Here is a 13,907-nt window from a genome sequence, read left to right as displayed (position 1 = left end):
ATTTCTGACCATATGCTTGCTTTGCCAATGCTACACTACAATGCTACATGGAGCCAGCGTGGTGTAGTGGTTAGAGTGCTGGACTAGGACCGGGGAGACCCGAGTTCAAATCCCCATTCAGCCATAAAACTAGCTGGGTGACTCTGGGCCAGTCACTTCTCTCTCAGCCTAACCTATTTCACAGGGTTGTTGTGAGGAGAAACTTAAGTATGGAGTACACCGCTCTGGGCTCCTTGGAGGCCAGGTCTTCTCCAAATGCATGACAGTTGCTCATCACTGTGTAGGATTCAGATGTTCTCCTTCAAGAACATGCTTCAACATTGGGGGTGTCACATTTTTCCAGTGCTCAGACCCCTATGTATTGTTGCAAGGAGAACAGAATTCATTCCCCAGCTGGCGAGGCTGTTACAACACTCCTGCAACTGCATTCCAAACTGCAAGCATGTACTGGACAGCATCTGTGGCATCACTGACAAGCAACAACTTAACCTAGTATTCTACAAGGGGATCTTGCTGCACTCAGTCAACAAAGAGGAAACTAGAACTGTCTAGTCTCAAGCAACTGAGGCTTTTAGAAACAGCGGAAGTCACTGGACACAGCTATCCAGAGAAAGATGGCCTACCAACTTCTTATATAAATAGAATTTTAAGAATAGATTTGTCAGTTTTGCAGCAACAACAACACTCAAGCCAAGGTGGGGAGAAGAAGGGAAAGAAATATCTTTTCATCGGTTCTATGCAGAAAATTGCATGTAATTTCAACCTTATCTCGGGAATAAGTAGAATCTTGTATTTGGCAAGGGTATGAACACCTGGGTTATCGGAGAACCTTTAAATAGCTTCTTCGTGACTCCATTTTCAGTTGAAACCTCTCTTTTAAGTTGACATGAGATGGTATATCAACACCTGCACACTCAAAGAGATAAGAGGCTTCAGTGGGAGAATAATATCCGAGGTCAAGCAAAAGCAATTGCAAAATTCTCGGATAACCGCAGCGTCCACATTCACAATCCTACCAGGGGGAAAATGAGTCACTGTGGATTACCAGCAGCGTTCTTGGGAATCTTTTAGTGCTGATCCATACAACACAGACCCTTGTAAACACCGAGGCGTGGGCAGGAAGAACTACCAAGACCCTGAGTCATTAAAAAACCAGAGATACATCCAGACCAAACATTCCAGTTATTTAAGGGAAGAAGGTGGGGTTCTCCACCCATTTCATCCAAGTCCTATAACGGGTGGGCGAATGTTTCTAAAATCAGAAGGCAGAGAAAGGAATAGGGACCCTACTAGATTTCTAAAGAGATAAGCTACCAGGGCTCTTGTTTTTTGACCTTAGATTAGGACTGGCAGGCCAGTCAAATATTGTCAAGTACTTTGTGAAGCCATGATGCTGACGACATCATGCCTTTAGAAAAGTTTATCATATTTTTATACCAGCTGACATGTATATCTCTAGTACAAAATTTAAAACAGTTAGAAGTCACAAATTAAAATACATGAAAATAAACACAATAATTATTAAAACAAGTTTTTTAAAAAAATTATTAAAATTAATTCTAATTAAAAGCCTGAGAAAAACAAGAGAGTCTTGAGGGTCTTCCTGAAAACAAACAGAGAAGGAGATGCTCTTATTTCAGACGGGAGCATATTCCAAAGCCCTGAAGCAGCCACAGAGAAAGCCTGGTCCTGGGTCGCCACCAAACAAGCCAGTGGCAACTGTAACTGGACCGTTCCAGAAGATTGTAGCAGGTAGCAGGGTAACAAAGCAGGCAATCTCTCAAATCGCCTGGACTCAAGCCGTTAAGGGCTTTATAGCTAACATTTGTATTACCTATATTACTTTGTATTTCACCCGGAAACATATTGGCAGCATACTGTCAAACATATTGTCTTTTAAAACCAGTGTTATGTGGTCCCTTTGTGTTGTCTCAGAGACCAATCTGGCTGCCACGTTCTGTATCAACTGTAGTTTCCGGACTACGTACAAAGGCGGCCCCACGTAGAGTGAATTACAGTAGTCAAGCCTGGAGGTTACCAGCATATGTACCACAGTTTAAAGGTCATTGACCTCTAGAAATGGATGTAGCTGACATTATCAGCCAAAGCTGATAAAAAGCGCTCCTGGCTACTGCCATTTTTTCCTAAAAAATGAATTTTTTTAGAAAACTATTTGCTCCACAGCCTTTAGAAAACGATTTTTGAGGCGGTTGTTTTTAAATCACTGCTGTTACTTTACTATGATGCAATTTCACTTCTGTAACCTTTTTCTAATTGTATACTGACCTGAGCATTCCAGGATAAATGCCAAAGAGAACTGCCTAGTGACTCCCTTGCATTTATAAAAAACCTATACCTAACACTGTCCCCCAAATGAATTTCAGTTTCACAAGTGTCTTTTGGAAGTCAGCATAAGCATTAAGTGTGCTGTGATCCAAGTATTATTTCTGTGGTTCTAAAAAGTGAACACTAAAAACACCTGACACTTATTTTGTAATATTTGCTCAAGTCTTGAGAAATCCCAGGCGCCAGGGAGCCATGGCACCTAAAATTTAACAGTGTCACCTAGACTAGTATATTCAGAGATTAAGTTATTTAATAAAATCTGTAGTTTACCCCAGCAGTCCCATTTCTATTCTAAGTATGTTACTTGCAAAGGGGATAAAGAAGCCCATTCACCTTCAAAGTCTGGTAATTTTGTTAAGTGTTCACTATCTGACGCCCAAATCCAAAGAAAATTTGTCAAGGTCTGTATTTGACCAATGCTAAAAGTGTGGGTACAGGCGGTCATTACTTAGCAATGAAGAGAAAGAACTCTGCATATGCTCAGAGGTCCTCACACTACTGCTTTTCAATACCAAGCCCGGGAATACAGCAAGAGATTCTTCGGTCTTGGCACAAATTTAACCCAAGGATCCTGGGAAGGGGGAGAAAAGAGGAAGGAGGGCTAAAATGCTCCAGTTTTCAGCTTTAGGCAAGAGTGAGATATGGAAGGTTGCAAGAGTTCAGCTCAGCAATTCCAAGAATGTGAGTGGGAAGCAGTACGCAGGGAGTGAGATAAAGAAGAAATAAGGGAAGGGGGGAAACAATGGCATTCTGGGTCCTTCTCACAGAGGAGGAAAATTTCTTTTTCTGACTGAACCAACTTGGCTGCTCTTGTGAGATGCACTGTTCTCTCTAAGGCGTGCGCACACTCACAAGTTTTTGGATGTCTGCTCAGTCCATTTTAGATCCCGCTCAGGTTGAATCAGGAAGGCCCCATTCTGAATGCAGGTGCGCACACACACTGACCTGAACAAAACTCATTCCACACAGAGATGAAAAAAATTAGAAGGACCACTGCTGAGATGTGCAAGCTTGTGGCATTTATTCACCAAGTTCTTCTTCACATTAGATTTATAAGACGAGATTCTGCTGACCTTCCTTTTTTTATGCAATGAAGACTTTGGCGAAATACAAAAGCTTGCACTGTAGAGATATTTAAATTGCTCTGGATGTTATTCGCTGTTTTTAATGGTTTTACATTGTTTTAAATTTGTTTTTAGTCGATTGTTGTAAATGATGATTAGTTTTTTGTTTTGTTGTTGTAAACCACTCAGAGCCTCTGGAGGGGGCGGCAGTAAAATGTAATAAATACAAAAATAAAGTGTTTAGTGCAAGCTAGACTGCATTTATGTGAATTCTTTAATACCATTTTTGGATGGCCCTCCCTGTTCTTCAGCCCCTCCTTACACTTTTGCAATTCTTCCAAAGGCTTCTGCTCTATACATATTTTGCTCTAGGTTTCCCTCCTCTCCTCCAGCTCTCCAAGACCAGAGCAAACAAACCCATTAACACCTGTAATTTTCCTCTTCAGACAGTCAATAAGCCAAGGCAACAAGATTACATCACCCTCCTTTGGCATGTTTTCCCACTCATTTGCATCATCCCTAGACGTTTTCAGAGGGTAGAGAATTATTTCAGATTATATTTTTCAGATTCAGCCTGGGAAAGGGAAGATTAAAAGGGAGATAGGATAGCCATCTCCAAACGTCTGAAAGGCACAGAAGGAGCAGATTTGTTCCCCGTTGTTCCTGGTGGAATGACAAGAGAACCAGATTTATGCTAGACCTTAGTAGAAATTGCCTGACCGGTAAGAGCTGTGCAGTGGTATAGCAGTCTGCTTCCACAAGCTATTCTTCGTTGGAGTTGTCAAACAGAAGCTAGACAGCCAGCGATGGTGTGGCAGCTTCCTGCTCTGACCAGGGAGGGGCTTAGAAGACCTCAAGGCCCTCGCCAGCTCTAGGATCATGCTTGATTTCTTCTTCTTCTCTTCCTGAGATCAACAAAGTAACTCTGTCCACCAAGATTAAAAACCATGATGCCCAATATATCACCCGTGAGGCACCCAGAAACAAGACCACTAGGGATGTGCATGAAATTCGCTCAAGTCGATTCAAATCGAATTCACAGGCAATGAACAGAGTGGAGATTTGCTCGAATCAATTCGACTTTGGGTGCATTTGAATCGATTCGAGCGAATGTCCACTCTGTTCAATGGTTTTGAATCTGAATCGACTCAAATGGATTTCATGCACATCCCTAAGGACCACTGAGCCCCACCTGACCAAAAAAAAAAAATGACAGCATTTAGTAGAGAAGTTCAACACTTCAGGGACCCTGACTTCATGACCCTCAGCAACTCCTTTCCACTGGCAAAATCCCTGGAGTTTAGAGATAACCAGATTGAAGAAATCTGCTTCTAGGTGACCCCAGAAACAGAAGTCTCTTCTTCCACAGCTAGAAGAAATTGACAGAGAAAAAAATAAAGAGAATTGGATTGCTCCTAAACTGCACAGTCGTAAATTGGTAGGGATGAGAGCTCGTCTTGTGGCAGCAAGCATGACTTGTCCCCTTTGCTAAGCAGGGCCCACCATGGTTTGCATTTGAATGGGAGACTACATGGGAGCACTTTAAGATATTACCCTTAGGGGATGGAGCCTCTCTGAGTATGAGGTTCCAAGTTCCCTCCCTGGCAGCATCTCCAAGACAGGGCTGAGAGAGACTCCTGCCTGCAACCTTGGAGAAGCCGCTGCCAGTCTCTGTGTAGCTAATACTGAGCTAGATGGACCAAGGTAGAAGGTAGTCTCCTATATTCCTATGTAAAGGGGATCTAAGTAACTAAAAAAAATCCCAGAAAAGGGGCATGGTATCAGCCTTGATCCTTGAATAGGTCAGCTGCAAACCAGAAAACAATCTCACCTCTGCACATGTTGGAAATGAAAAGAGAAAGGGAACAATTTGGTGGTGGGGGGGACATCATTGTGGTAGGAACATTGGAAGCTGCCATATATTGAGTCAGACCCTAGGTCCATCTAGCTCAGGATCGTCTACACAGACTGGCAGTGGCTTCTTCAAGGTTGCAGGCAGGAGTCTCTCTCAGCCCTATCTTGGAGATGCTGCCAGGGAGGGAACTTGGAACCTAGATGCTCTTTCCAGAGTGGCTCCATCCCCTAAAGGGAAGATCTTACAGTGCTCACACATCAGGTCTCCCATTCATAAGCAACCAGGATGGACCCTGCTTAGCTAAGGGGACAAGTCATGCTGGCTACCACAAGACCAGCTCTCATCAGATGGGAAGTCCCTTCTTAGAGTCACACCTTAGCTACAAACTCATGACATGGCCTTAGGGAAGCATTTTTCTCCTAGCCTTGGTCCTCCACTATGAGGATAAGATGACCAGCCTACCTTGCAGGTCTGTTGTGGTCTCTCTTGAGCACACAGTGAGCGCAATCTCTGGCAACTTTTTAAAAGGCACTGGAGACACATTTGTTCACCCAAGCTTTTGATTTATAGTTTTAATAGTTTTAAATGTTGGGTTTTAAATGATTTTAGTGTTTTCATCATTTTAATTCTGTTTAGTTTTATTTTTGTTGTACATCACCCAGAGACATAGGTTTGGGGCAGTACATAAATGTGTTAAAATAAATAAAAATAAAGACTCTAATTGTCTGCAACCCTTGCTGAAGATTTTAATCTGTTTCTTTAAACATTTTCACACTAGAATTTTATTTTCTTCACAAGTATTATTATTATTCATTTGATTTCTATACCGCCCTTCCAAAAATGGCTCAGGGCGGTTTACACAGAGAAATAATAAATAAATAAGATGAATCCCTGTCCCCAAAGGGCTCACAAACTAAAAATAAACATAAGATAGACACCAGCAACAGTCACTGGAGGGGTGCTGTGCAGGGGACGGATAGGGCCAGTTACTCTCCCCCTGCTAAATAAAAAGAATCACCACGTTAAAAGGTGCCTCTTTGCCAAGTTAGCAATGGTGTAACAAAATGTTACGGTCCATCCCTGGTGTGCAAGCGTTTCCTGAACCTGTTTCTGAGCATGGTGAAAGTTTTAGCCACCTTTCCCCTTCAAACACATTAAGGGCTGTGACCATCCTGAGAGAGCATTCTTCAAGTTGAGAAATTTCCCGTTCGTTTTGTTCAAGTCCTCCTTCCCCGCCCCCACTCTGCCCCACAGAGTTCCATTAGCTCCGCCCACCTGCATATCTGTTAACTGCCCTCAGAGTCTACAACCATTCCACCTCATTGGGCTGCACTGGGGAAATCTGGGGGTGTTTTGCCCCCTTAGGGTTTTTCCTTCAGATGTCTGTTAAATTGACACATCTGCAGGTTACCCCGAATCTGCTAGTACTGCCCTCTCACACACATACACCACTTTGTGTGTCCATAAGGATCATAATATTTAACTCCTCCAGAAATAGATATTAGATGTATGTATCTTAAAGCAAATGAGATTATTATACGTGCACATACTTCATGCAGCAAGAAAACCGGATGGGATATGTTATGATGGAAAGCAACAGGCAACCAGTTCCAAAGAGCTCGAACACGCACATGTTTACTCAGAAGTAAATCCCACTGCATCTAATAGGCCATGCTCCCAGGCTAAAGTACAGTGCAATTACAGCATGTCCTTAGGTATGTTTAGTCACAAGTAATTCCCAGAGGTCAAAAGGACTTCCACCCAGACAAACGTGCATTAAGATTACAGTCTTAAATCGAATAAGGTTATCTGGAAACAAGGCTGCAAGAGTTCTGCGCAACCCCAAAGCTTGCAGATTTCAACCCAAACCCTACATGTATTTATCTGTAACACACAATAACATGGAGTGAAGCTGTTACATAAAGTGAGAGTGAGCTCATATTACAGTGGGAAGGGTTCTACATGCAACCTGTACTTTAAGAACATCTATTCAGTCATGCTTGCAAAGGTTTTTACAGCCTTTTATTCCCCACACCCCTACATTAAACACCCCAAAGCTGGAATCGGGTTTTGGTTGATTCCAACCTCTTCTTTTTTTTTTTATCAGCCGTTTCTTCAATCCAGCCCTTCTCTCAAATCAATAACTGAAACAGCTGGGTGATTAATTATTCTTATTTCAGAGGTTCAGCTCAGAAGCAGCTGCAGTATTTGACGGACTCAAGCGAACAGCCTATGTATTCTTCTAAACATAATTTGTTAGGAGTTCTGTTTTTAACCAGGTAACAGAGAAAAGGAAAACAAAACAGAGAAAGCCATTTGTCAACTGTCAGCAGACAAGGTATTGCAGCACACAAATCCATGCATATAAACTGACTGCTATGAATATTTATATACTGCTTTTCAACAAAAGTTGTCAACATGGTTTACACAGAAAAATAAAAAATACATGGTTGCTTCCCTGACCCCAAGGGGTTCAAGGAGACACCAGCAACAACCGCTGATTCTGGGCTGGGGTTGGATAGGGCCAGTTACTCTCCCCCAGGTAAATAAAAGAGAATCACCACTTTTAAAAAGGTGCCTATTCAGCAAAGAGGACATATAAACCTTTACTTACTGGGACTTTGTTTTTTTTCTTTTGGCTAAATGAGAGTTACTGCCATTATACAAAAAGCAGTACACTCACAATCAGGGCTTAACATGGCATCTATTCGTGGGGCCTAGACTAGGATATTCAAGGGAATTATTTGAAGAAAATCTTTACTTGTCCCAGGTAACCCTGTTTCCGTTCCTCATAAGAAGTCATCCACTTACCCTCCTCCATCACAACGTCTGTCACTAAGTCTAATGATTTTGTCAAGTGTCCATGGTCTGGCTCCTAAATATTTGGACTGGCTGAATGGTGCAGCGGGGAAATAACTTGACTAGCAAGCCAGAGGTCGCCAGTTTGAATCCCCGCTGGGATGTTCCCCAGACTATAGGAAACTCCTATATGGGTCAGCAGCGATATAGGAAGGTGCAGAAAGGCATCATCTCATACTGGGCAGGAGATGGCCATGGTCAGCCCCTCCTGTATTCTACCAAAGACAACCACAGGGCTCTGTGGGCACCCGGAGTCGACACTGACTCAACAGCACACTTTACCTTACCTAGATCCAAAAGAAAATTTGTCAAGGCCTGACCACAACAATTCGTTAATTTCAATCCTACATCATTTCTTGGTTTTAATACTGGCACTTACTAATCCAACATCAAATAGAAGCAGCTAAACATCTTCTCCTACTGCCATCTTTTAATATCGGCAATATAACCTCTTTAGCCTGCGTTCTCTGAATTTAGGGTTCAAGGATCCGGCATCCACCTCCAGGAGCAGCCGTGAAGGCAATCCATTAATCCCTGAGAATTTAATGGTTCGCCATCATGAAAGATATGGGAAATAAATCTCCAAGAATAGCTCAGCCAGAGCTGGCAGCCCTATCTGATTTAGGAATGACTGGGCAGAATGGGAGAGCTAAGGGCTTCTTCTACCCACTTTGGCTAGAAGGCTTCACACTCAAAGTCTTTCTGCTGCCAGCTTTAGCTCTCTGCAGTGACCACCTTACAGCTTCTTGAAAGAAGAGGGAGGGAAAAACAACAATAAACCCCTCGATCTTTAAGACCCCAAGTCAAAGAGTTTCTGGAAGTCTCAGAGGTTTACTGTGGCAGAACCTCTTGTGGTTCACAAACATTTCTGTCCAACTGACGACACAAGGCAAGTCCCCAGGGTTCAATGGCACTCTCAGGTTTGCACCTGATCACCTCCAAGCAGGGCCACAATAAATCTGCTAAGGTGCCATGAGAGACTGGGCCTTATTCGCCAGAATGGACTCACATGCCTGCTACCCCCTGGATTTCCATGCAGTCCTGCTTGATGGGCAGTCTGCATGTTCTCAGAGGCACCCGTTAGTTCCTACCTGAGCAGGTAAAAATAAAATGCAAAAAAACACAAAAAAAACCTGAGCGTTGGCCGCGCCTCACATGAAATTATGAGTAACTATCGTATGGAGCAATCCCACACAGGCTTACTCAGAAAGTCGCACAGAGTACAAATAAGCATGTCTTGGACTGCAACCTTGATCTGCTTTGAAAAATGGGTGTTTCTTATATTGCTTTTGGTTGACTAAAGTCTCCTCAAGGCTTTTTTATTTCCATTTTTAAACAAGCGGCTGGCACTGGTCCTTTTTTATGCTACAGATGCAAAGCCATCCTTAAATATTGCCTTTAACGCTGCATAGTTAGTGGTCCTACTTTTAGCAATTTTGAAAAAGCTTCAGCACTTTGCAAAATGAAAGAATGCAATTGAAAAGTTTTATAAAGATATAGAGCAAATAAAACTAGAGATACAAGTACAAGTTACTTTTTTTTAGAGGAATTAATCATTAGGTTCTCTGCACTGTTTACCTCAATATTTTTGGGGGGGTGGGGGGCCACCTCTATTATATCTCTTTAGTACTAACCTTGCATAACTTGTTGACTAATTTGTTTTGACAGATCCAATTCATTAATTCACTAAACTGCTAACTCGCTGCTTTTATCATTTTCACTAAATTGTTAACTCAGTAACTTTTTAATGGAACTAGTTCATGAATTCATCAAATCCATTAGTTTACTAGATTATTAATTTGCTAACTTAGCAATGAATGCATCTAAACATCGGGCAGATAATGTTCTATTCTGCTGTGTCATGAACATCTTGTATCTCTACTTTTATGCTTAAATTTCAAGAGGGTTAAAATTTTGTTTTTAACCTTTTTAAAGGGTTTTTCTTTTTAACGGGGAGGATACAACTTGACAAGTCGATTAACAAGTAAACAACAGGGTTTTTAAAAGGGTTTTTGAAAATCCAGAAGTTACATGTTGAGAAAGCCAGTTTGATCCTCTACACTCGTTATCCTAGTAGTGTCCAGCCTAAAAATAAAAACGAGCAGGCATCCTTAAATAATCATGATATAAGGCGAAGAGCATTAAGGATAAATGAATGCAGGATTCTGCTTTACAAGGCGTAAGCTTACCGAGCTGTCTTCCTCCAGCGGCTGCAGATCCAACAGCGTGCAAAGACTCCGCGCCCCATTCATAGCCGGATCTACCTACAGCCCTGCTCCAGGCAACACGGACTCCGCTCCAACTGGAGGCGGACTCCGCCACGCCCGACTCTTATATAGCAGACACGCCCACTGCCGCTGCCCCGCCCCAAGACACGCCCTCCGACCCTGCTCGCCTCAATCAGCGCCGTTCTCTGCACGTTCGCCACGCCCACCCCTCCTTCCGCGGTCTTCTTCGGCCACACGGGCCCTTTTCTCCTCCTCTCTCCTTTCCGTGCCCACCGCCCTTTGCTCTCGACCTTGCTTTGACAGGCTGGCTCCGCCCAGCTCCTTGTTAGGCTCCGCCCCTTCACAGTCTCGTTGCGCGAGCTGCACACAGGGAGCTCGCTGGTCCTGTCAATACGTGTGCTTAAAAGGTATTAAAAAACTAATAAACATTGTTGTTATTGTTGTTGTTGCTGCTGCTTGGAAAAAGCCTTTGCAAAAGTCGAAGAGGTCGATGCTTGCCTGTTCAAGCTGCTTACAAATACTAAGAGAGAAAGCCTCTTTCCCACAGAAGAGTCAAGCCACCTAAAGCTAATGGGCCAAACAACACAGCTTGGGATCGGGCCCAAGATGCATCTCACACACCAGGGGGGTAAGCTCAGGAAGAAATAGTCCTCCCCTGCTTTCTGTCCCCAATGTTTTGGTACTCCGAGGTAGACTGCCTCAGTGTATGGAGGCTCTATTCCTACCAACCATGGCTAATAAAGTCATAGATTTCTGTAATGTGCTCTACGTGGGGCTGCCTCACGTATAGTCCAGAAACGACAACTGGTGCAGAAATGCAGCAGCCAGATTGGTCTCTAGGGTGGGTGAGTTGAAGAGACCATAACACAGAGATTTTCAAAGAGCGCCGCTGGCTACTGATATGTTTCCAAGCAAAATACAAAGTGCAGAATACAAACCCTTGACAGTTTGGGTCCAGGGTATTAAAGGGAGCGCCATCTCTGCCATGAACCATGCCATACTGAGATCATTCATGTAGGGAGGTCCGGCTACAACTACCACCGGCTTGTTTGGTGGCAATGCGGAACCAGGCCTTCTCTGTGGCTGCCCCAGGCTTTGGAATGTGCTTCCTGTCAATATAAGAGCTCTCTTTTATGCTATGTTTTATGTTATGCTATGCCATGTTATGACGACAACAAAACATAACCAACATGTTATGATCACAATAGACTTAATATACTCACAATAAACTTAATATACTAATATAAGGGTTTCTCCATCTCTGGCTGTCTTCAAATAATTGCTCAAGACACATCTGTTTTCTCTGGCCTTTTGTTAAATGTGTTTTCAATTTTTTTAAAATTTATATTGTGTTTTATTGTTTTAAATTGCTGTACACCACCTTGGATTTATAAACCTTGGCGGTTTATAAATGCGATGAAGGAAGGAAAGAAGGCAGCCATACTGGATGAGGCCAAAGGTGCATTGAGCCAGCATCCTATTTCTGCCAGGGAGAGACCAGATTCCCTCCAGGAAGCCTACACACTAGAAAAAGAGCCCTCCCCTGATGTATGGCCTTAACAGCAGCTTCTCAGAGATATACTGCCCCATACCATGGAAGTTCTATTCCTAACGTGGATAATAAATAACATAAGAGGAGCTCTACTCAGTTAGATCAAAAGGTCTCACTAATGCAGCAACTGTTTCCCACAGAGGACCAGAGATAGATGCTTCCAGAAAGCTCACCTGCAGGGCATGAAGGCACATCTGGTACCCAGAGGTGGACTGCTTCTGAACATGGACAGGAGAGCTGGTCTTGTGGTAGCAAGCATGACTTGTCCCCTTAGCTAAGTAGGGTCCACACTGGTTGCATATGAAAGGGAGACTTCATGTGAGAGCAGTGTAAGATCTTCCCCTCAGGGGATGGAGCCGCTCTGGGAAGAGCATCTAGGTTCCACGTTCCCTCCCCGGCAGCATCTCCAAGAGAGGGCTGAGAGAGATTCCTGCCTGCCTTGGAGAAGCAGCTGCCAGTCTGGGAAGACAATAGTGAGCTAGATAGACCAATGGTCTGACTCAGTATATGGCAGCTGTCTGTGTTCCTGTGTTCCTGGAGGCTTCCTGCAATTATCATGGATAACAGAGACCTCCAAGAATTATCCTCATGAATCAGATCAAACTGCAGGTAGTCAACGGCCCTGCCCTCCTTGTTTCAAGCCTGGGTTCTGAGGTAGACTGCATCTGCAACTGGAGGTTTCATTCACATCATTTATTTATTTATTTTTACATTTATATCCCGCTCTTCCTCCAAGGAGCCCAGAGCAATGTACTACTTACTTAGGTTTCTCCTTACAACAACCCTGTGAAGTAGGTGAGGCTGAACAACATGAGAAGACTGCTTCTGCTAGAACCAACCAAATTACTAAGCCTCCTTTTTCTAACTGTGGTCAACTACACATGTCCACGAAGCCCACAAGCAGGGAACTGAGTCAACAACCACTACCTGTTCTTTTGTGACATACAGTCTGCATGTGGAGGTTCAGTGCAGCAATTCTGGCTAATAGAAAGACTGAAGTAGAGCAAATAGACTGTGGACAAGGGCAACCTGGAGTGATACACATTAGTCTCTGTAGGGTCTCATGATTGCCCGTTCATGCACTGCTGTCCACACCAAACAGAGCCAGCAAGGTGTAATGGTTAAAGTTCTGGACCAGGACCAGGGAGATCAGAGTTCGAATCCCCGTTTAGCCATTAAACTCATTGGGTGTCTCTGGGCCAGTCGCTTATCTCTCACAGCCTAACTGCTTTGCAGAGTTGTTGTGAGGATAAACGTAGCCCATGTACGCTGCTCGGGGCGCCTTGGAGGAAGAGTGGGATACACATGCAAAAATCAAATTTTAAAATATAGAACTTTCATGCACAGAAGCAGCCTACCTCAGAGGACCACCGGCTAGAGATTCTACTTGTGGTGTGGCGTGTGCCGTCAAGTCGATTTCGACTCGGGGCGCCCACAGAGCCCTGTGGTTGTCTTTGGTAGAATACAGGAGGGGCTTACCATTGCCTCCTCCCACATAGTGTGAGATGATGGTAAAATTGTGCAGTAGCCCTTTGATCACCGATCAAACAGCTATCAGGCAAAACTCCAGCCCATGGGAGAAGAGAACCTGGGACTCGATTAATGGATCCTGATGTGAACGCACCTGTTTGTGTTTCCCCTTCCCTCCGTAAGGCACCTGTATCAAAATTATCACTTGCGTGCCAGACACACCTTTCCCACCAAGGCCAAATTACAGGTCTACCCTGCCAACATCATAAGAGCTTTTTAAAAAAGCTAAACACAACAACACAGGAGTGAGGGTTTTCTGTTGTTTCTCAACTCTTGGCGGGGGGAAACTTTTGCTGGGTCACTTGGAAGGCATTCCCTCCCCACGCAATCATGAGAACTAGAAACTTGGTATTTCTAAAAGCAGACTTTCCAAACACCAGAATCTCGGAAAGTAGCCACAGCTTGATACTAGCTGTCTAGTGTAGGTGGGGACAGAACACTAAGTATACTCACACAGAATTATAAAATTGGGA

The 13,907-nt window shown here is 43.6% G+C and overlaps 1 protein-coding gene and 1 long non-coding RNA gene across 4 annotated transcripts in view; both read right to left on the bottom strand.

The window, feature by feature from the left end:
- LOC128337115 (uncharacterized) overlaps positions 1-13,907 on the bottom strand; it is a 127,688-nt gene that overhangs the window by 97,504 nt on the left and 16,277 nt on the right. The gene's annotated exons all lie outside the window — the stretch shown is intronic.
- The window catches only part of TUFT1 (tuftelin 1), a 53,367-nt gene that overhangs the window by 37,136 nt on the left and 2,324 nt on the right, over positions 1-13,907 (bottom strand). Inside the window, exon 1 of one of the 3 annotated variants that reach the window (XM_053277730.1) lies at positions 10,314-10,508. The exons of the other annotated variants lie outside the window; for them this stretch is intronic. Coding sequence (XP_053133705.1) covers positions 10,314-10,376 — 63 coding nt within the window. The 5' untranslated portion in view covers positions 10,377-10,508. Of the gene's footprint in view, positions 1-10,313; positions 10,509-13,907 lie in introns of those variants that run through there. 3 annotated transcript variants of the gene reach the window in all.

This window comes from Hemicordylus capensis, chromosome 14 (genome assembly GCF_027244095.1).
Source record: "Hemicordylus capensis ecotype Gifberg chromosome 14, rHemCap1.1.pri, whole genome shotgun sequence".
In the NCBI taxonomy this organism is placed as follows: domain Eukaryota; kingdom Metazoa; phylum Chordata; class Lepidosauria; order Squamata; family Cordylidae; genus Hemicordylus; species Hemicordylus capensis.
Note: the sequence above shows the minus strand (reverse complement) of the source record. Positions and strands in the feature narration are given on the sequence as shown.